Consider the following 22,627-nt stretch of genomic DNA (forward strand, 5'->3'; position numbering starts at 1 on the left):
GCAGGGCAGCAGAGATGTAAACAGTGAGCAAGAGCAAGGCATTGTGGGATAGTGGTGGAAGTCAGTTATGTCAACAGAACAACTAGCAGTCTCTACATTGATGCTTTGTCACTTTAACTTTGCTGCAAAAAGCTTTTTGTTTCTTGTTAAGGTGGTTTTATTTTGTTGGCAAAACATCAGAGTTTTGCTGCTAAAAGTAGTTTTGTATAGTGTGTACACCTCTCCTGGTTTGTCGGCAAAAGCTGCCTTTTGCTGGCAAAACTTTGTAGTGTAAACAAGGCCTTAGAAATGAGTTGATGAACTTGTTCTAGTTCCAGATAGATGGCTGTGCTCATTCACAGTTGTTCCTTTTGTTGGCTACATCAGCCACGATGAGGCTAAGAAAGGCGTGGTGGTGACTGAACTCAGAAAGGGGGCTGCCCAATCACAACTCGGGCAGCATGGAGGAAGAACCTGTGCTGTGAAACTTCATTCTCCCCAGCTGTTGATATGGTCCTTGTCATCAACACTAAACTAACTCCTCTTCCCCATACACAGATGAAGTAACTGTATATTGTGAGGATCCCTAAAGAGGTTGAAGGGGGATGGGAATCCCCATTGGCCTCCCTTTTGTTTGCTAATGTTACCTCAGGGCTAATGCACCCTCCCACCACCTTCACCCTCCTTAATAGCTGGTGAGTGGCCCTTGTTAAAGCTCCACTGGCCCTGCTCCTTCACACACTCATGTGGAGGTGAAGAAGTCCCGTCATGGTGTGGTACACAGCACATGGGGTGTTTGCACCCCGGGCACAGGCTCCTGTGGTTCTGCCCTGTCCTCTTGAGCATTGCTAGCAGGACACTCGGTGGAGTTGCCCTGAAAGAGCTTCAAGTGCTATTTGTTTCTCAGTGTGACTTATGTCACAGCACATTTCCTATGTGGTCCTAGAGCGTATGGGGTTTTTCTTTCTCTCAGGGCTTGTCTACACTTACCCCAGGAGTGGTGTGTGGCGATCAATGCATCAGTGGTTGATTTAATGGGTCTAGTGGAGGCCCACTAAATCAACGGCAGATCACTGTCCCATCTACTCCTGTACTCCATCTGAAGGAGAAGCGTGAGGGGAGTTGACGGGAGAGTGTCTCCCGTCGACATAGCATAGTGTGGACCCCTAGATGTAAGTACGTCCACTTCAGCTACATTATTCATATAGCTGAAGTTGCATAACTCGGGTGGATCTCTCTTCCCCACCCCCCCATAGTGTAGACAAGGCCTAAGTAACATCTCCTCTCTCAGACAGTCTCATGAGTTGAAAGTTATTTACAGTGAGCAGAAAGACAAAAGAGTGTGGTAATACTCCAGTGCTACCACACCCAGCGTGCTAGACAGACAGGAGGCTGAGTGCCAAATTTTGGGCTGGCCGTTGCAGCGATGGGAGCAGAGATGTTGGCCAGGATATCCACTGCTGCGGGGCTCCTGCCAGCTAGGCCAGAATTCCACAGGGCAGGCTGAGGCCCCCATAGTGTGGGGAGCAGGAGTAAAGGCATTCTGACTTGTCAGCACATGTTGCTGGTGGCACATACAAAGCTGGGTTGTGGAGGTTTTACATGTCACCTTTCCCAGACATGCCTGGACACACCAGGTTCACACAAGCCCACCTCTTAGTATTCTCCCGTGCTTGTTGCTCGAATAAGGTGAAAGGCTCCCTAGTCCTTTGTCTCCTGCACAGTATTCCAGCACCAGGCAAGACTGAAGTGTGGTGCCTTTAGACAGTAACAACCCATCCTGTGTTGCAGGATTGTTCTCAGAAGGACTTGGATTTTTTTAAACTATTTATGTAGGAGGTTTTCATAAGTTTATAAATCCTTGCCATGTAAATCTCTGCCACAAACCAATCATTACAACAATGAGCTTTGTTTAAAGAGACATTAACAGGAATATTGTCCTCAGAGCTTTTATTTAACAGGTATTACAGAGTGAGCATTATTCCAACACCTATGCTGTTTCTAGTGATTTTATTGAGTGAAACTCTGCACACACATATTTGACACGTCTGTCACACATTAACATTCACAAACATTGGACAGGGTGCTGTTTGTTCGCAGGTGAATGTACTTTGGCTATTGAATACATGGTAACCAAGTACCCACGGAACTGTCAGGTCTCTGTGTCTATTTTGCTGGGTATGGCAGCATCGGTGTACTAACTTTTCCATGACTGCCCACCTCCCCTGTTGTTTTGGCCTGTTCCTTGCGGGCTTGGCTGTTTGTTCCCAGCACGAGGCTACCCCAGTCCAGACGGTACCGAGCTCTGGTAGTGCCTGGCTGCCAACACATGTGGCGGGGCCGTGGAAGATCCGCTATGAAGGGGACAGGAGTCCAGTGATCACCCCACAGCTCCTACACTAGTGAGGCAGCTGCACCAACATCTGCTCAGCACCTATGGCTGCAAAGCAAACAAAACCCAGGAGTCCTGGCCCCACAGCATACGCTGAGTCCGCCCCATGCATCCCTCCATCCTGGCCTCTCCCACAGAGCCAGAAGATGGAGACTTGGCTCACTCCGCACTCACCCCCTCCGACTACAGGTCCCAGCATGTAATGCTTCTTTTTCATCGCTCCACCTTCGATGTTCAAGATGGAGGCATAACCCCCGCCCCAGACTAGAAGTCCCAGTATGCAGCGCGGCGCGTCCGAGCCAGTCAGCGTTCTGCTCCTGCGCTTCAGGCGGAGGCCGTCGACGCGGAAAAGACTGCGAATCCCGGCTTGCAGCGCGCCACCTCTCCGCCGGTGTCCCTTAGATGCCCTGCCCCAAGTCGGCGCATGGCGTGTCGGGATGTGTAGTGCACTGTCTGGTTCCGGAGCGGAGGGGGCGTGGCTTGTGAGGTCACATAGGTAGCGGAAGTGATTTCACATCCGGCCTGGCTGTTGTGTTTGGAAGGGGAAAGGGGTGGAGGGAGAAGAACCCGAATAAAGAGTGGGGGGGCACGAGGCGGAAGAGACCAGCTCGGAGCCCCAGCGCGCACCCTCTGCCATCCCGCTCCCAACAGCAGGTGGGCCCGGGGAGGTGGGGTTCGAGCCAGCCCGGCTGGGGGAAGGTGGCGGGGACCGTTCCTCCCCCCGGGCTCTGTGCGGGGGAGGGAGGCTCCCCTGAAGGATCCGGAGCCGAAGGCCTGGGTCGTCTAATGGCGCCTGTCTATTGTCTCGGGCTCTCCATCCGGGTACTGTTGGGGAAGAAAGGGGTGTCTCTGGCCGCGCGCGTGGCATGATGGGATAGCACTCGCCCCCTCACACACACAGACGAGATCGGCGAGGTGGCCTTATTGTTGGCGAACAAAGCGCGCGCGGCGGGGAGTAGGCGGGGCGTCGGGCACACGCGCGCGACATAGTGGTGAGCTTCGGGCGCGCGCCTGGGGGGTTCAGCTGCTCCCTGCGGCTCGCGCGGGGACTCGTCACCGGGAGGGGGGTGGGGCTTGGGCATGCCGCGGCTACTCCGCTTGCGGGACCTGCCTCCTTGGCAACTCGCCGGGCATCCCTGCAGGGACCTCCACATGGGAGCGCGGCCCTGGTGGGGGGTGGGCTCTCCGGGGCAGCAGCGCGGAGCCTGCGGGCTCATGAGGAGAGGGCTTGGGGCACAGCCCCAGCTGGCGTGGCCATCCCTAGCGCTGGGGCAGCCTTCGGGAGGCAGAGGCATGTGCTTGGCGAGCCGCCACGGGAGGGGAGCAAGTCGGATCCGGGCCGGGGAAGGGCAGTGGCACTCTGCCCCCCTGCATGGAGCGGGACCAGGGATTCAGCCACCTGCCGTTCGGTGCCTGGTCCCGTTCTCGCTGCCGTAAGGCGCCGTGCCGTGCGGAGTGCTCTGCAACAGAGCAGCCCCTCTAGGTCCGAGTGCTGCCCAGGTTCGGGGGGATGCCCTGGGCAGGAACCGTACTGGAGCTCAGCTCCGGTAATAAATAGTTCCAGTCCAGCTGCTGTCTGTCCAGCTGACAGGTTTCAGAGTAGCAGCCGTGTTAGTCTGTATCCGTAAAAAGAACTGGAGGACTTGTGGCACCTTAGAGACTCTCACATTTATTAGAGCATAAGCGTTCGTGAGCTACAGCTCACTCCGTGGGATGCATGCTGATGAAGTGAGCTGTAGCTCACGAACGCTTATGCGCTAATAAATTTGTTAGTCTCTAAGGTGCCACAAGTCCTCCTTTTGTCCAGTTGAGTGATGCTACGGAAACAGCTTAAACTTCTAATTGAGATAATGGTGTAACGGAACCCCACACAAATAGTTGGCACTTCTATAGGGCTTTCTATCTGAGAGCTTCAAAATGTTTATTTCACAAGTTAATTAAATTTGTGATGCCTTCCATCTCAGCACTTTAAAGCCTTCTCATAAACATTAATTAAAACCATCTTCGCCCTGTGAAGAAGATACTATGTCCATTTTATATATATACTATATTTGGCTTGCCCAAAATCACACAGCGTAAGTTTTTCTTCACTATGCCTTGAAATTTGTAAGTGGGTGGATCTCTGTATTAATGCCTTTCTACAGTTGGCTACAAAAGGCTTTAGGAGTTTTAGCAGGCTTGCTGTTAAAATATAGGCATTTTTTACCTGAATGAAACTGACTTGGGCTAACCAGTTCTGACTTAGAATTGAAACAGAACAGGCTGCCTTGACTTTCAAGTCTGTTCTTATTGCATCTTGATTTCAGTTTAGTATTAATAGTGATTTCTATGCTATTTGTCCGATCACGCTAACAAAGCTTTGTTTCTCAGTTTATTCACTAGCACGTCCATTAAGGAAAACTGAAGTATTTTTTAAATATTCTTCTATGCAGAGTGATATGTTTGCATCCTGCATGGATTTTATCATATGGCTTCCCCATATCGTTAATTGGTTTCTTAATCTTGTTTATTTAGTAATTGGCTCTTGCTAAATCTGTTTAGATAATGTGACCAAGAATTTAGTGAAGCCAGAGCCAGAGAAATAAAATTGCAGTAGTGTAAACAAACATAACACTGCAGTGAGGTTTTTTATTCTTTTGGCATAGTAATATAACTTTGCTTAATGTTCAGTCAACTGCTACCAGTAAATGTTAAGAGGATGCTGTTGGTCAGTCTCTACAGTACTGCTTAATACTTTAGAAATTTGGAAGGAGCTCTATCAGTTTTTGTAGAGGAACATTGGAATTACTGTACTGAATTACATCTGTGGACCGTCCAGTCCAGTGGTCAGCACCAGATGCTTTGGAGGTAGGTGCAAGAATCCCCTCAGTAAGTAGATATGGGTTAATCTCCCCCTATGAAGGGTCTTCTCTTAATCCATAATAGAGATCTGTTTTAAGACCTGAAACATGAGCCTTTTTCTCTTTCAAAACTTTTCGTTAACATTAACTATTATAGGTCTGGATAGTCTTATGATCCATATTCACATCTAGTCTCTTTGAATCGTGCTAAATTCTTGTCCTTAATCTTCAAACTAAATATGCATTGTGTGAAAATATTTTCTTTTAATCAATCCTAAATCTGCCTGCCACCTTTTAATTTCAGCAAATGTTCCTTTACTCTGATGTTATGAGACAGAGAACAAAAGCTGTTGATCTACTTTCTCTACACCATTTACTTTTATATGTGCTAATCATGCCTCCTTTCTAAACTAAACAGTCTCAATCTTTTAAATCTCTCCATGAGAGTTCTTCCATGCCCCTAATCATTCTTATTGCTTTTCTCTGACCCATCTCTAGTTATGGCATATCTGTTTTGAGATTGAGTGACCACGCACACTATTCCAGATGAAGCTGTTTCATTATGGCATAACTTTTCTGAAGTCTCCACCCTGTTACATAGTCATCAATATATTAAACACTCAATCTGATAATGACAGGTTTCAGAGTAGCAGCCGTGTTAGTCTGTATTCACAAAAAGAAAAGAGTACTAGTGGCACCTTAGAGACTAACCAATTTTTTTGACCATAAGCTTTCGTGAGCTACAGCTCACTTCATCGGATGCAATCATGCATTCATGCATCCGATCAAGTGAGCTGTAGCTCACGAAAGCTTATGCTCAAATAAATTGGTTAGTCTCTAAGGTGCCACTAGTACTCTTTTCTTTTTGTCAATCTGATAAGTGAACAGCAGGTTGCCTCAGTGTTCCTTATAGCCACAATAAAAATTGACCACTATTCCTACTGTTTTGTGTGTCAGCTGTTTTTGATCCATGACAGTGTTCTGCCTCTCACTTCCTGACTCCTTGGTTCCTTTAGTAGCCTCTAGGGTGGGATTTTTTTTCAAAGGCTTTTTGAAAGTCTAGTTTGTCAGCCTGCCCTCCTTTATCCACTGCTTTACTGAACCAGCCAAATTACATGTGCAACCACATCCTATTTCTAGTGTACAGAAACTATCAAGACTATTTTAATTTGTCTGCCTAATGAATGTGATCAGTTATGAAGATTAACTGATCATGCTTTGGAGAAGTGGAGATATACTGCATGTTGCATTAAAAATGATTTTTTTTTATTCAGTAAGAGCTGCAGAAAATTGAAATACACAGAATTATCTTTCTGGGTTAGGCACTAGCATGGGATTCAAGAAATCTGAATTCAGTTTCTTTGTGTCGTTGGGCAAATCACTTTGTGCCTAAGTTCCTACTTGTAAAAACACTTCTCTTCCTCATAAGGCTGTGGAGGATAATACCATACATATTTGGGAGGTGCTTAGCTATATTGGGGGACTATAAATGACTAGATAGATCTTTCTTCATACTTTGTATGGATTTTAATAAAACAGGATAGATTATATCTATATGCTAATTCCTGGAAAAAAATCTGGGTAATTACGCTGGTGTGCAAAAAGTCACATGTAATGTTGATATCAAAGTTGATATCCAAACTAAGGGGGTGGGGAAGAACTTGCCATAGAAGGGAAAGATGACACAAATTCTAGAAAGCTTTTTAATTTTGTAAACTTCTAAATGTAAGCTGCAAAGAGTGAAGAGCAAAATACTGTAAATGAAGTCATTTTTAAAAAGTACAAATGTAAACAAGCATATGAATTGTCATGTTGGTTTTAATGCTCTTCAGCTTAATATAGGACTACAAAAGTGTTTCAGTAAAACTCCAGAAAAAGAATCCATTATGTTCTTTATACTGCTAATTGCTAACCAGGCAGTAATCTCATTTCTGATCTCATTTTGTTGCATTTTCTGTTGAGTTAAACTGACTTTGTTTTCCTTTGTTTTGGATTATAAAGTCCATAATGGAACAAACTGGAGTGGTAGCTGCTAATCTTCCTCATCAACACTATACAATACCAAGTTGATTTCAAAAAGGCATATAGAAGATCTTTGTTCAATGTCTTGTTGATATTTAGACAAGCTGAAGCTTTGACCTAGAACTCTCATAATCCAAGAATCAGTTTCTCTGAAGCAATCTATGGCATAGATATCCAAAGATAGAATCCAGCGTTTCTAAGCCCTAATAGCTAATATGGCTACTGTAGTAAGCGTACCAGGGTGTACATGGGTGGTTTTTAAGACTCTCATCTTTCGATACAGCCAATTACTTACTCAAAAACTTACTTTGACAGTATCTCTCTGTATCCCCAGCTGGTTTGATAAAGTTGATTTTGTTCACCTTCTGCTTGATCCACTTTTACATCATCTCAATAAAGAGATCTGCAAAGTCATAATCTTGTTTTGAACTAATATCTCACACAAATTATTGTGATGTCGTAGTATCAATGACCTCACTACAGCATCCAGTAGGAGGAGAAATTGGGCTGCCAAGAAGGAACTCTGTATGTGAACACAGCTCCCTTAATTATAGTAAATGGCGAGAAAAACACCATGAAATGCATGAGGTGATTAGATTCAAAAGTAAACATGGTGTCTTGGGGTCAGAATAGTCAAGTTTCCTAAGACTAGTAAAAGAATGTCTAGGTTTAAATGCAGCATAGACCAAAACATTGGCCTTTTAGTTTGGACTGTCAGGTTCTTTGTTTTCGGTTTTTACCATTTTTTAAAATTTGTAAATTTTGTTTGTGTTTTACAAAAGCTATTCAGTTTTTACTGATTTTTTTTCACCCAGATTTTGGACTAAAGTACATGAAAATACTGATTATGTTAAGAAAATCCAATCCATTACATTAGGTAGATGTGTTATTGAGTCTAAGTGTAAATGCTTGGCTGTCAGAGCAAGGCAGTGTCGTGAAAGATGTGCATGTGTACGTACTCTTAATGTACAGTTCAGAATAAACCACAGCATTAAACTGCTTTTATTTTCAATACTCTTACTTTTCTCTTTGCTTTTTTCTGTCCTCCCATCCCTGAATGTTAATCCCAATATTTAGCCAGAATAATAGTTAGGTTTTGTGCCACTTTTCACCCATTTTTAATTTTTGTAATAAACACTGATAAATTCCAGGGAAATCTTAAACAAAATAAACTGAAAATGAAGGGCTGAATAACCACTCTTCTGTTTACAACTCAAATAGATTCAGAAGTGATATGTTTCTGTTTGATCTTCATGGCCTGCCAGCCTTCTAAAAGGGTTATGATACTGAATACCATTGAACCTACACCTTGTAAACTGGCAAAAACTAAAATTGTGGGATTTGTCATAAGTCTAGGTTTAAATTACAAATGCAGTTTTATAACAAAGATTTGAATTTTTTCACATATTATACCTGCCAGAGTCCTGAACTCAAAAACTCTGTATGCTATGATGACTTCCTTGTGTACTGCAGGGCTAATGCAGAATCCTGACCTCAAAAGGAGAAATTGACTCTAGAATTTATGCAAATGTGTTAATGCTAAACATACTGAGAGTGATTTGGGATCTATGACAAGCTTGTCTTGTCTTCCAGTTTATCCTAAATATGATCTCTTAGATGAAATTCCTCAGTCAGTGGGCTTTTGTTAATGGGGTAACTATAGAATTGTCCCATCAAAGGCCTGGTCTACACTAGGAAAATTAAGATTGCTTAATTACATCACGGGGCGGGGGGTGAAAAAATCCACACACCCCTGAGCAGCATAGTTAAGGCAACCTAACCTCCAGCATAGATGGCTACAATACCACCTCTCCTGGAGATTACCTGTTCTGACAGTAGAATCCCTCTCATGAGTTTAGGTAGTTTTAATGCTGAAGCGCTACAGTGGTGCAGTTGTGCTGCTGTAGCATTTCAAGTGTAGACAAGCCCAAAGTGGCTGCGTATGAGAGAACCAAATTAAAATACAGTGACTGCAGTCTCTCTGAACTTTCCCAGGGTGTCTGAGCAGTGAAATGACCATCTGAAAGTCCATCCATGCATGCGTGGTGTTCTGTAAAAAGTCTCACTTTTTAGACCACCTCCACCTTGCCCCAGTCTCCTCAAAAGAATTCAATCCCCTGAAACATTAGTTACCTCATCTGTAGTAGTAGGGATAATGTCTTTATGGGGACTTTAATTCAGAAAAGAGGTTATAAAGGTACAGGTATGTTGAAAACTCACTTTTGAACACTTTCCCAATCATTTTGCTCATATCTACAAAAAAACCTTTGCTTTCAAAGTTGTGTGTGTTGGCAAGTGCTGCAGCAACTCCACTGTAGTGTAGATGCTTACGACAGTGACGAAGAGAGTTTTTCTGTCACTAGTAAATCCATCCCCATGAGAGGTGGTAGCTAAGTCAAAGGACTAATTCTTCCATTGACGTAGGGTGTCTACACCGGGGCTTAGGTTGGCTTAACGTACCTGAATTCATCTCTCTGAACTCTTCTCACCCCTGAGTGATGTAGCTAGGTTGACCTAAGCTTTAGGTGTAGATCAGCAGGCCTCTTAGTGTTTTGGTGGGGCTTATTGAGGTAATTACAAGGAAAACTTCTTGAATGTACACAGAGCAGAGTTTAAAATGTAAATTGAACTTCTGTTAGGGTTCTCCCACATTTTGCCATTATGTGACTTTTGCTTAGCTAGCAGAAGTTGTAACTCTGTGGGGTAGTGGTCATTTAGAAGCTCCACAACTACGCTTGATTTTTCTGTTGGTGACTGGAGTCTGTAAATACAGGTCCGGTGTTTACTAATGGTTACTGGATGGGGTTTATACAGATGCCAAATGTAAGTCTTTGATTACTGCAATTACTTTCAGGCTTCAACTCAAAGGCTCAACCATGAAAGATCCAAGTCGCAGCAGTACTAGCCCAAGCATCATCAATGAAGATGTGATTATTAATGGTCACTCTCATGAAGACGACAATCCATTCGCTGAGTATATGTGGATGGAAAATGAAGAGGAGTTTAACAGACAGGTAAGTTGCTTTACAGTTTTCAGATCTGTTGTGGTCCACTCCCTTTCTCACTCAATACATGGCCTCCGTAGCATATAACCACTGCTACCCTCCCCTACCCATGAGGGGGTAGCTAGTCCTATAGTTCAAATGTTAGCAGTCTGTCTTGCAGTGCTGAGGGTTCAGGATTTAAACCCAATTGATGGGGCAGTTGTTGCAATTGCATATAACAGAAATTGATTTCACCGTTTTCCTTTAGGAAAAACAGAGGAAATACCATTCAGAAACTATAAAAGAAAAAAAAAAGGCTATTTAGGTTACAAAGTCAGGAAACACCAGAATTTAGGTTGCTTGTGCAGTGTAAATTCTGCCCTTTGTGCATATGCATTATGATAATATGTAATTAGACAATTTTTTCTTGGGACCCCCTGTGCTTTATTCAGTGCGTAGGATGGTTAATGCTCAGAATGAACCAGGGTTGTGTAGTGAATGAAGCCATTTGTGGGATCCCTGCCGCCTTCTCTCTAGAAGTTTAAAGGTGTATAGAAAACCAGGCAGGGGACTATAGGAGGGAGAACAGTCATGTAGTTGAGGCAGGTAAATGCCAGAGTTCTGTTCTCTTCTTGCCTTTTCTACAGACATTCAGTGTGGTGCTGAGTGACTCGCTTAAACCAACATTTTGGCAAGTGGCTATTAATTGTGTGGAGGTGCCCACCTTGAGATACCTGGGGCCTTGCTCTTGAAGTATTGAATACTTGCAACTGAAGTCCATGGGAGCTGTGGGTGCTAAGCACTTCTTGTGATACTGCAGTGTGACCTGGAGAATAAGCACAGGATAGAGTACAGAGGTCCTGTGTTCTACTCCTGGCTCTGCCACTGACTCTGCGTTGCCTTAGGCAAACCTTCTTTTCTGAGTTTCTCTGCCTGTAAAATGGAGCTGTTATCTTACAGGGAAGATGTGCAGATAAACTTATTGTGGGAGGGACTAAGGCAGTGTCTACACTTAAAATGGTAGAGCTGCACAGCTGCAGCACTTCAGCGTAGACAGCCTCTATGGTGACTGGAGGGGTTCTGAGGCTGTAGTTAATCCATGTCCCCAAGAGGCAGTAGCTGTTGACCTAGTGCTGTCCACACCAGGGATTTTTCACACCCCTGAGCGACATAGCTGGGTCAACCTAACTTTTCAGTGTAGATCAGCCCTGCTGAACAGCATCCTCAAAACGACTGATGAAATTAATATTGCATTGTTCACTGCAGGGTCTGAACTATATTCTGTAAATAGGGAAGGTCCATGCAGTGGACAACGGGGATAAAAAAGAAATGAGCAGTTGCCTCTTTCCATGAGCTCTGAATGAGGCAGAAGGCTGTGTGAAAATGCATTCATGTAACTGAAGGTTGAGACCTAATTCAGCCCCCTTGTGAATACGCATTAAGGTTGCACAAGGAACCTTAATTCTGGCATTTCCTAACTTTTGAGTGCATGAGCCAAATCTGTTGGAGTAAACTGTAAGAGTGGAGAAAGACTTGTTCAAGCTTCCTATGAACACATTTTCTAATCTTAATCTGTTCCCTGGGTCACCTTTGTTCCCTGGCTATGCCTGGCAGACATGGGGTGCCCATCTTCATTTTGCTGCTTTTTATTCTGTCTGGGTCCTGCAGCACAGTGATGCTGCTGTCAGATAGAACTCTCTCCAAAGCTTGTCAGCAATACTTTTGTTAAGGATTATGTCTAAGGCTATGATTTTGTCATGGATATTTTTAGTAAAAGTCAGAGACAGGTCATGGGCAATAAACAAATAATCAGAGAAGCCATGACCTGTCCCTGACTTTTACTAAAAACATCCCTGACAAAATGGGGAGGGAGGAGGGTCCAGCACCCTGCATCCACCCACCCCCTAGTGGCTGGGAGCTGCAGGGACCCCAGTGGCTGTGGTGGCTTCCCCCCGCCGCCCAGCGGTGGCAGGAGAGCTGCGGGAGGTCCCTTCCAGTAGTGAAGCTGGGCAGCTCAGGTGTTGCCGCTGATGGCGGCAGCCGGTCAGTTGCGGGGGGGTGTCCCGCCAGTTGCAGCTGATGGGCAGCTGCAGGGGGGTTCCCTGCTGCCCGCGAAGGCCAGGCTGGGCTGTTGTGGGGTTGCCAGCTGCGGCTGGTCAGCTGCGGGGCTCCCACTGTCACGAGTGTCGCCGTAGGGCACAGCTTCCGTGACATCATCTTAGCCTTAATTATGTCATTTTTAGAGTATTCACTTACGCTCTTACTCAGGTGCTTCCCCTAACCCCTTTCCAAACACACACACACACACACACACACCTCGCTCAAGTGAATTCAATGGTGTTTTCAACCCAGGCTAGCTGGCCTGGTTGGAGTCGTGGGTTAGAGCCTGGGTTCTTCCTTCATTCAGGCTGGTAACCTTCTTATCGTGCAGTGAGGACACAGGCTAAACTATTTGAGTGCTGATAGCCTTCCATTGCCTTCCCACAATTCCTCTTGCATACCCAGGACAGACAAGTAGACAGGTTCTCCCACAATTTACTAGGAAAGAATCAGAGTGGCTTAGCTTACTGCAGTACAGAGAACCATGTGATATTTCAAGCAGTCAAGGGATAAGAGGAAAGGTCCTGTCCTGGATCAGTAACTGGTTAAAAGACAGGAAATGGTAAAAATAAATGGTCCGTTTTCAGAATGGCGAGATGTATATAGAGGTGTCTCCCAGGGATCTGTACTGAGATCAGTGCTGTTCAACATACTCATAAATGATCTGGAAAAAGGGGTAAATAGGTGGCAAGATTTGCAGATGGCACAAAATTACTCAAGATAAGTCCAAAGCAGACTGCAAGGAGTTCATAGAATATCAGGGTTGGAAGGGACCTCAGGAGGTCATCTAGTCCAACCCCCTGCTCAAAAGCAGGACCAATCCCCAATTAAATCATCCCAGCCAGGGCTTTGTCAAGCCTGACCTTAAAAACTTCTAAGGAAGGAGATTCCACCACCTCCCTAGGCAACGCATTCCAGTGTTTCACCACCCTCCTAGTGAAAAAGTTTTTCCTAATATCCAACCTAAACCTCCCCCACTGCAACTTGAGACCATTACTCCTTGTCCTGTCCTCTTCTACCACTGAGAATAGTCTAGAACCATCCTCTCTGGAACCACCTCTCAGGTAGTTGAAAGCAGCTATCAAATCCCCCCTCATTCTTCTCTTCTGCAGACTAAACAATCCCAGTTCCCTCAGCCTCTCCTCATAAGTCATGTGTTCCAGACCCCTAATCATTTTTGTTGCTCTTCGCTGGACTCTCTCCAATTTATCCATATCCTTCTTGTAGTGTGGGGCCCAAAACTGGACACAGTACTCCAGATGAGGCCTCACCAATGTCGAATAGAGGGGGACGATCACGTCCCTCGATCTGCTCGCTATGCCCCTACTTATACATCCCAAAATGCCATTGGCCTTCTTGGCAACAAGGGCACACTGCTGACTCATATCCAGCTTCTCGTCCACTGTCACCCCTAGGTCCTTTTCCGCAGAACTGCTGCCTAGCCATTCGGTCCCTAGTCTGTAGCTGTGCATTGGGTTCTTTCGTCCTAAGTGCAGGACCCTGCACTTATCCTTATTGAACCTCATCAGATTTCTTTTGGCCCAATCCTCCAATTTGTCTAGGTCCCTCTGTATCCTATCCCTGCCCTCCAGCGTATCTACCACTCCTCCCAGTTTAGTATCATCCGCAAATTTGCTGAGAATGCAATCCACACCATCCTCCAGATCATTTATGAAGATATTGAACAAAACCGGCCCCAGGACCGACCCCTGGGGCACTCCACTTGATACCGGCTGCCAACTAGACATGGAGCCATTGATCACTACCCGTTGAGCCCGACAATCTAGCCAACTTTCTACCCACCTTATAGTGCATTCATCCAGCCCGTACTTCTTTAACTTGCTGACAAGAATACTGTGGGAGACCGTGTCAAAAGCTTTGCTAAAGTCAAGAAACAATACATCCACTGCTTTCCCTTCATCCAGAGAACCAGTAATCTCATCATAGAAGGCGATTAGATTAGTCAGGCATGACCTTCCCTTGGTGAATTCATGCTGACTGTTCCTGATCACTTTCCGCTCATGTAAGTGCTTCAGGATTGATTTTTTGAGGACCTGCTCCATGATTTTTCCGGGGACTGAAGTGAGGCTGACTGGCCTGTAGTTCCCAGGATCCTCCTCCTTCCCTTTTTTAAAGATTGGCACTACATTAGCCTTTTTCCAGTCATCCGGGACTTCCCCCGTTCGCCACGAGTTTTCAAAGATAGTGGCCAATGGCTCTGCAATCACAGCCGCCAGTTCCTTTAGCACTCTCGGATGCAACTCGTCCGGCCCCATGGACTTGTGCACGTCCAGCTTTTCTAAATAGTCCCTAACCACCTCTTTCTCCACAGAGGGCTGGTCATCTGTTCCCCATGTTGTGATGCCCAGCGCAGCAGTCTGGGAGCTGACCTTGTTAGTGAAGACAGAGGCAAAAAAAGCATTGAGTACATTAGCTTTTTCCACATCCTCTGTCACTAGGTTGCCTCCCTCATTCATTAAGGGGCCCACACTTTCCTTGGCTTTCTTCTTGTTGCCAACATACCTGAAGAAACCCTTCTTACAAAGGGATCATAGAATCATAGAATATAAGGGTTGGAAGGGACCCCAGAAGGTCATCTAGTCCAACCCCCTGCTCGAAGCAGGACCAATTCCCAGTTAAATCATCCCAGCCAGGGCTTTGTCAAGCCTGACCTTAAAAACCTCTAAGGAAGGAGATTCTACCACCTCCCTAGGTAACGCATTCCAGTGTTTCACCACCCTCTTAGTGAAAAAGTTTTTCCTAATATCCAATCTAAACCTCTCCCACTGCAGCTTGAGACCATTACTCCTCGTTCTGTCATCTGATACCATTGAGAACAGTCTAGAGCCATCCTCTTTGGAACCCCCTTTCAGGTAGTTGAAAGCAGCTATCAAATCCCCCCTCATTCTTCTCTTCTGCAGGCTAAACAATCCCAGCTCCCTCAGCCTCTCCTCATAACTCACGTGTTCCAGACCCCTAATCATTTTTGTTGCCCTTCGCTGGACTCTCTCCAATTTATCCACATCCTTCTTGAAGTGTGGGGCCCCAGATCTCACAAAACTGGGTGACTGGGCAACACAATGTACTCCTCGAGGAGTTCTACACCACTGCACAATACAGAATTTTGTGGAAATTAATGTTGGGCTTGCAGAATTTCCATTTTTCCCCATAGAAATAGGCTGCAGAGATGTTGGCCACCACTAGGGGCTGCTGGACCCGGCAGAGCCCAGCTCACAAATAGAAGACAAGGCTGTGTTGAGGGAGAGGGAACTGGAAGGTTTCCAGCAGCTGCAGTTTCCCACACACCCTGAAGTAAGGAGACAGCAACACGCAGGAAATGCTGAGCAAGCCCTGGGACCTAGCATCAGGCTGTTTCTCCCTCTGAATCCCTGGGCTCTAGGAGGGTAGGGTCTGCGTGTCTGGGCTGGGGGGAGAGGGAACGCGGAGCTGGGCTCTGGGGGTAGGGTGTGTGTGTGTCTGGGCCGGGGGGGGCCACAGCTGGGCTCTGGGGGAGAGTGAGTGTCTGGCAGGCTCGGGTGGGAGAGGGCAAAGAAACAGGAACTGGGTTGTCATAGAGATTTCTTTAACTCTCTGCTCCTGGGGAAATTTCTTTTGTCCGTATTGTTACAGACATGCTGACCGGTGTTTTGAAATAAATTAACAAAATAATTGAAACTGGCGTGATTACATAGTGTTGTTTTGACAAATATTGTGTGCAGAATTTTTAATTTTTTGGAGCAGAATTCCCCCAGGAGTAACAATGGCAGATGAATTAAATGTTGATAAATTCAAAGTAATGCACATTGGAAAATGTAATCCCAACTATATATACAAAATGATGGGATCTAAATTAGCTGTTACCATTAAAGAAAGAGACATTGTTGATAGTTTTCTGAAAACATCTGCTCAATATGCAGTGGCAGTCAAAAAAGCTCAATATTAGGAAAGGAATAGATAATAAGACAGAAAATAGCATAGTAACACTCTATAAATCCATGGTATGTGCTCACACCTTGAATAGTGTGCGCCAGTCTGATCACCACATCTGAAAAAGATCTATTAGAATAGAAAAAGGTACAGAGAAGGGCAAGAAAAACAACTAATGGTATGGAACAGCTTCCCTGTGAGGAGAGATTAAAAAGACTGGGACTTTTCAGCTTGGAAAAGAGACCACTGTGGGGGATATGAGAGAGGTCTATAAAATCTTGACTGGGTGGAGAAAGTGAGGAGGTATTGTTTACTCTTTCATGTAGCACAAGAACCAGGGATCAGCCAATGAAATTAATAGGTAGCGGGATTAAAACAAACAAAAGGAAGTACTACTTCACACAGTGCACAGTCAATGTGTGGAACTCATTGCCAGGGGATGTTGTAAAGGCCAAAAATTATAACTCAGTTCAAAAAAAGAACTTGATAAGTTCATGGAGGATGGGTCCATCAATGGCTGTTAGCCAAAATGTCAAGGATGCAACCCCAGGCTCTGGTTGTCTCTAGCCTCTGACTGCCAGAAGCTGAGAGTTGATGATGGGATGGGTTGCTCAATGATTACCTGTTCTGTTCATTCCCTCTGAAGCACCTGGCATTGGCCGCTGTTGGAAGACAGGGTACTGGGTTAGATGGACCATTGGTATTACCCAGTGGGGTTGTTTTTGTGTTCTTATATGTCCCCCAGAAATCCTAGTTATACACACACACGGGCACAGAACCAGTGAGCGCACAGTAATTCACGCAGGGCTTTGCACTGTGGCTGCTCACACCTGGGTGCTGAGTTAACTGTGCAGATATGATAGGTTGAGAACCACTGCTCCATTTACCATTGTGGGCTGCATATGCAGCTGTCTGTGTTGTGGGCTGTGTCCACACAATACATATTCTACCGGTGTAGCCATGAGGATGTCACATGGACTGCAGCTGTGTGCTGATTGGGTCGAGGGTTGAGAACCACTGCCATAGAGACACTTACCCACCAGAACACTCTTTTCCCCTTTCTAACTTTAGATTGAAGAGGAGTTATGGGAAGAAGAATTTATTGAGCGTTGTTTCCAGGAAATGCTGGAAGAGGAGGAAGAACATGAGTGGTTTATTCCCGCTCGAGACCTCCCACAAACAATGGATCAAATCCAGGACCAGTTTAATGACCTCGTTATCAGTGACAGCTCATCACTGGAGGATCTGGTGGTATGTTTCCTCTCTGCTTGTTCTTAATAACTTTGTATTTGAAATTTTAAAAAAAAATCACCTTCCAAAAGACTCTACGTGCTTTGATGGATCATTAAAATGGCTAATAAAAAAAAACCAACAGCAACAACCAATTATCAGTAATATCATGGCTCTCCAGCTCGGATCCCATACATAATCCAGAAATCTCTTTAACCTGATGTGCACTTGTAGGGGGAAATACTAAATAATTAGATACAGTACTGTTTATACCAAAAATGGTATGGAATGTGATAGTGGCTGAAGTTCTTTGGGATTGTCTATAGAATTGCATGGGTGTTTTGCACAGTTCATGCCACAAATACTAGTGGTGTGTGGGTGTATACGCTGCTTGGCAGAAATCGTTACTAAATGAAAGGCAAAAGGTTGAACATACTGACTGCATAGCATGTAATCCAACAGCAATGGTTTAATTTAACAGCTCTTGTTACAGACAAAGTCTGATATACATCCAGACCTCATGTTAACTATCACAGAATTTGGCATGTTGGAAATAGAGCCTTAGGACTGAAATAATACAGTCCAGATATAGCTTGAGATATATTGGAAGAACATTTTGAAAGAGATTACCGAAATTTGTATTGACTGTAGCCAGTATCATTAATTATTGATTTGTCAGGCCAAAACTTTAAAATAGGAGGAGATGATCTTGTTACTTGTACTTAGGAATGATTATTTGTGCCAGGAAAACTAAACCTTCTGCAAAAACTTAGTGTAAATCTTGCTAACTCTCCTTTACAAGTGTTAGGGGGCTTATTCCTTCACCCACTTACTTCCCTGGTCCTTCTCTCATGAACAGAGAGCAACAATACCCAAAGTCCAAAGGTGCAAACAATTCGATATTTGTTGGGGTGAACTTCCAGCAAGCATGATTCTAGTTTCCTTCCTTAGTGTCCCCCTTCCCAGCTCTGAAACCACAGAGCCTTACCTGTGTCCCTGTTCCCATTCCTGCCCTTAGCTAAACATGATTCCAATTTCCAACCTCCATTCCCTGTTCCCATTTCCCTCCCTTACTTCCTGATTGACTGCAGACTATATAGTAAAACTTGAGTTCTGCTTAGCTATACCTTAACCAATCATTTTACTGAAATGTAACTAACCAATCCTAAAATATTGTAACACGATTATTTCATCAATTATATCCCACCACCTTAATTAGTTTACACCCAGCAAAATTAATTATACAGCAGACAAATGATCACAGAACCAGACAAAAAGAAAAGGAGTACTTGTGGCACCTTAGAGACTAAGCAATTTATTTGAGCATGAGCTTTCGTGAGCTACAGCTCACTTCTAGAACCAGACAGAGATTATACAGACAAACAATAGGGAAATGGGGACTACAATGACAGAACAACGAAGAAATGAGGATTTCACATCCCAGCTATTGATAAATGAGTTCTTGCCAGACAGGATGCTATCAAACTAAGTTTCCTTTTATATCTTCTAGGCACTTACTTCCCTTTCTCTGGAGGCGATAGGCATTATCAGGACAGGATTGTATTCCTAACAGCCCAATAGCACCTTATTTCAATGTGACTAGTTTGGAATGTGAGGATGTGACCTGTCCCTTCCCAGCTTATGGCTGTCTCTGTTGCTTAGCCAAAGGCCTTAGCCTAAGAACAGGGCCTCAGACTGTCACAGTAAGAGAAGGCCCTTACACCGGCAGACAGTGATTTTGATTCTTTCTTTTATACTGCTATAACTAGTTAAGTGATGATACACCTAAATTCTTAGAGTATAGGCCTTTACAGACAGGCCTGAATATCTATATCCTAACAAGTACTTGGAAGTATTTTAATGTCTAGGTTCCTAAAATAGGAACTGTTCTTAAATTTACAAAGATGTTGAAATGAACTAAAAGTACCCAAACAAGCTTCAGAAAGTACCTGTTAGCCCAGAATAGTTAACTTGCAAGAGCAACTAGTATAAAATGTTATAACTGACACTCCCAAAAGCAAGGGAACTACATGGCAGTGCTGAGACATACAACGTTGACACTTATTACAGCTGCCTAATGTCCCTGATATTCAGTGCACACCCTCTTGCAGCTGCCTTCAGTGCAATGGCTATTGACCCATGATAGAGGTACACAGGGTACATTCAGTAATGTTGGACTTCTCTAGAAATCCGACAGTAGAGAGAGATTTGTTGCTAGCCTGACACTAATGCTAGTGATCAACCACACACTAAACTGTACTGCTGAAATGTTCTTGTGGACTTGAAGTTTCTTGTTAAATATCGATACTTCACAATAAGCCTTGAAAAAATAAAATTGTAACTTCTAGGCCAATGTATCTTTCAGCCCAATGACTCAAGATAGCAAAACATACAACTGGCCTAAAATATAAAGTGGTAACCAAGATGCTGATGACAAAACTAATGTGTAAACCAATTAAGAGTTTAAATAAATTCATGCTTCCAGCTATCCCAGTTTCTGTTCTCTTCCTTTGTTAGGCAATACATGGAAATTGTGTAAAGTGAAGTTTCTCTTGGTGCTGCTTATTGCCCAAATGGAAGTTCTTACATTCCTGAGTTCTCTGGAAATGCTATAGGGTGGCTAATTATGAAATAAGCACATTCATATTATATTTCAACATAACTCTTCTTTGAAGGAAAAACCAGTCAGTCAATGGCTTAAAATTATTTAAATCTAACGTCAAGTCTGTTTGCTTATGTTACATACAGAATGGGTCTACAAACAAATGTATAAGGTTAAAGACCATGTGACACTTGTCCAGAGTCAATTTGACTGAATTAAAACTCTGGTGCTTTGGGTGTTTTTGGGAGACTACAGGCTTTAACTTACAGCTTTTCAGGGAAGGGACTTTCTCCTTAGGCACTATGCGAATAAGTACTAAACACAAAACTAAACTAAACACTAAACTAAATAAGTACTAACACAATGGGACTCTGATTTAATTGAAGCCTCTAGGTGCTGCTGCTGTTTGGGTTTGTTTTTTTTTTAAAAAAAAGATATTAATAGCCATGATGAACAGGTGAAGAAGGGTTCTAAACCTCTTTGCACTGGATTTAGTGTATTCAAGAATTCACGTTAAATTGTCTGTTACTTTAAACTTGTAAACTATGGCTATGAACAATGCTTTGATTGGTCAGGAAAAGTGAGATATAAGTAATACAGTGATTTGGTTGTCTTTCTCCCCAGGTCAAGAGTAATCTGAATCCAAACGCAAAGGAGTTTGTTCCAGGGGTGAAGTACTAAATATATGAGTAGACTGGGCCCTCTTTTGGTGGATGTAGCACAATTTCCACACTGTGAAGCCAGTATTAGAAGATTTAATTGTAAAAGCTCTCTCTTCTCGTCACTGTGTTACACTTATGCATTGCCAAAGTTTTGTTAGTCTTGCATGCTTAATAAAAGTGCTGAGACTGTTATTAAGTAAAAAGCTGTCAAAAGTTTAATGAAAACATAATTGGACCCTGGCTTTCTGTGAAGGAGACAGTGAGGTAAGAAGCACCAGTCAAGTTGAGACAAAGTACCAAATTTTTTAAAACCTCTTGCAGACTCTGTCTTTTTAACAGGATTTAACTAAGGATGGTCTGTTACTAAAACATGTCAACTGGTGTTAATTTGCACCTGATAATGCCTTAACTTAAAAATAAAAGCAAGGTTATCGGATCATTATGCAAATTAGCTAACTTTCCGTTTCAGTATTTTTACTAATGTTAATTTTTTTCCTTATCAAGAAAAACTTTACTTCATGCTCTTCTTTTTGAGAAGTGTAAATGAACTATCATACCAGACTTTCACAGACCTGTACAGAGTCCTAGATCTCAGCTACTGAACTAACAAATAAGCAGTTGGAAGAAATTTCCTGTATTTACAGTCTATCATGTTACAAATGTTTGTTTCACTTCCTAATTACATTTAAGGAGATGTGAGTTTCATCACAATTTCTTCCAAGAACTTGGATACATAGCACACTGTCTATGTAACTTTTAGCATACAACCTTAAGATAGCTGGATTTAACCAAGAAACCTTTAGCGTTAGTGATTTGAGTGGTGCTTTTCCCTTGCTTTGTTTAATCATCACTACACAATAGTCTACAGCACAACAACTTTTTTCTTTTAATAAAGCTAGAACAGTTTTGGCTTCTTAAACTTCATATTTGGGTAGGTTAAGCTGCCATACGTGTTCAGTGTGAATAGTGTTTAAGTTGAAAATATTGTAAAAAAATTATATTTTTTCAAAAATATTTAAAAAAATAAATAATAGTAGAAATGATTTGGTGATTGTCTCTTTTAATATGCACCCTGCTCAGACACTCGCATTTGGTAGTGTGAGGAAATGAGGGGGATAATTCTGCTCTACCCCAGCAAGACTAGTGCTTTAGGTTTTAATGAGTGGTGCTCCTTGTAACAGGCTAGACCAAAGTAATGACTTGAAGTTGGTATCTGGTTTACTTCTCCTTTCTTCATACTAGCATTTCCTTGACAATCTTCCCTTAGGTACATTTCTCACTACTACTAATGGCAGTTCAACTCCATCATTGCTTGCAGTATTGCAAACCCTGGTATAGACAGTGCCCAGCTGATGGCACCATTTGAGGGACGATGGCTAAAACTGTCAGAAGCTTTCAGAAGCTTTTATGGCACAATCTGAGTCCTGCCACACTTTGGGTGTCACAGACAAATTGCGCCTGAATGCAGCTGATAATGAAAAGCTGTTGGAAGACACTGGAAAGGGACTTAAATGATCATTATGGGTATAGTGGGTAGCTTCAAAGTGTTGGCAGAATAGAGATGGATCCTAATTTCCACCCAGCTAGCTTTGTTTAATGTTGCACTTAAAGCTGAACTGACTTTCTCTGAGATGAACCCGAATCCTTTCTGTCCTTCTACTTATATGTACTCTTGACAATGCCAGCATTTTATTTTAGAAGCTTTGTTTCCATTCAAATCTACTGGATTACTTCCTCTTCTGATCGTAGGCATGTTGAGTAATTTATCCACACACGGGTATTTGGTAATCAAGCACCCATTTCTAGTACTGATCAGCAACTTTAATATTTTCTACATTTAGAATGAGAAATCACCACCTAGAAAAATCTCTGGAGATTAGGGGGGAAAA

At 43.5% G+C, this 22,627-nt stretch overlaps 1 protein-coding gene and 1 long non-coding RNA gene across 4 annotated transcripts in view; one reads left to right on the forward strand and one right to left on the reverse strand.

The window, feature by feature from the left end:
• The window catches only part of LOC142072976 (uncharacterized), a 14,666-nt gene extending 11,819 nt beyond the window's left edge, over positions 1-2,847 (reverse strand). Inside the window, exon 1 of the long non-coding RNA XR_012669614.1 lies at positions 2,546-2,847. This is a non-coding gene — a long non-coding RNA (uncharacterized LOC142072976). The remainder of the gene's footprint in view (positions 1-2,545) is intronic.
• Positions 2,848-2,876: 29 nt separating this feature from the next.
• PAIP2 (poly(A) binding protein interacting protein 2) lies at positions 2,877-21,781 on the forward strand. 3 transcript variants are annotated; one of them, XM_048862228.2, is made up of 5 exons: positions 2,912-3,025; positions 5,111-5,218; positions 10,088-10,247; positions 17,316-17,495; positions 20,701-21,781. In XM_048862228.2, the coding sequence occupies exons 2-5, from the start codon at positions 5,208-5,210 to the stop codon at positions 20,755-20,757; spliced, it is 408 nt and encodes a 135-aa protein (XP_048718185.1). In that variant the 5' UTR covers positions 2,912-3,025; positions 5,111-5,207; the 3' UTR covers positions 20,758-21,781. The 3 variants fall into 3 exon arrangements, with proteins under 3 accessions (XP_048718186.1, XP_048718185.1, XP_048718187.1); XM_048862229.2 differs by lacking the exon at positions 5,111-5,218 and having other exon boundaries at positions 2,877-3,025; XM_048862230.2 differs by lacking the exons at positions 2,912-3,025; positions 5,111-5,218 and adding an exon at positions 3,129-3,363.
• Positions 21,782-22,627: the final 846 nt, after the last annotated feature.

This window comes from Caretta caretta, chromosome 8, assembly GCF_965140235.1.
Source record: "Caretta caretta isolate rCarCar2 chromosome 8, rCarCar1.hap1, whole genome shotgun sequence".
In the NCBI taxonomy this organism is placed as follows: Eukaryota; Metazoa; Chordata; order Testudines; family Cheloniidae; genus Caretta; species Caretta caretta.

Excerpts from the sequence above, each read along its gene's own strand:
- PAIP2 (XM_048862228.2), top strand. Across the intron at positions 10,248-17,315 it reads AAGAGGAGTTTAACAGACAG|ATTGAAGAGGAGTTATGGGA; the intron begins GTAAGTTGCTTT and ends TTCTAACTTTAG. Across the intron at positions 17,496-20,700 it reads CATCACTGGAGGATCTGGTG|GTCAAGAGTAATCTGAATCC; the intron begins GTATGTTTCCTC and ends CTTTCTCCCCAG.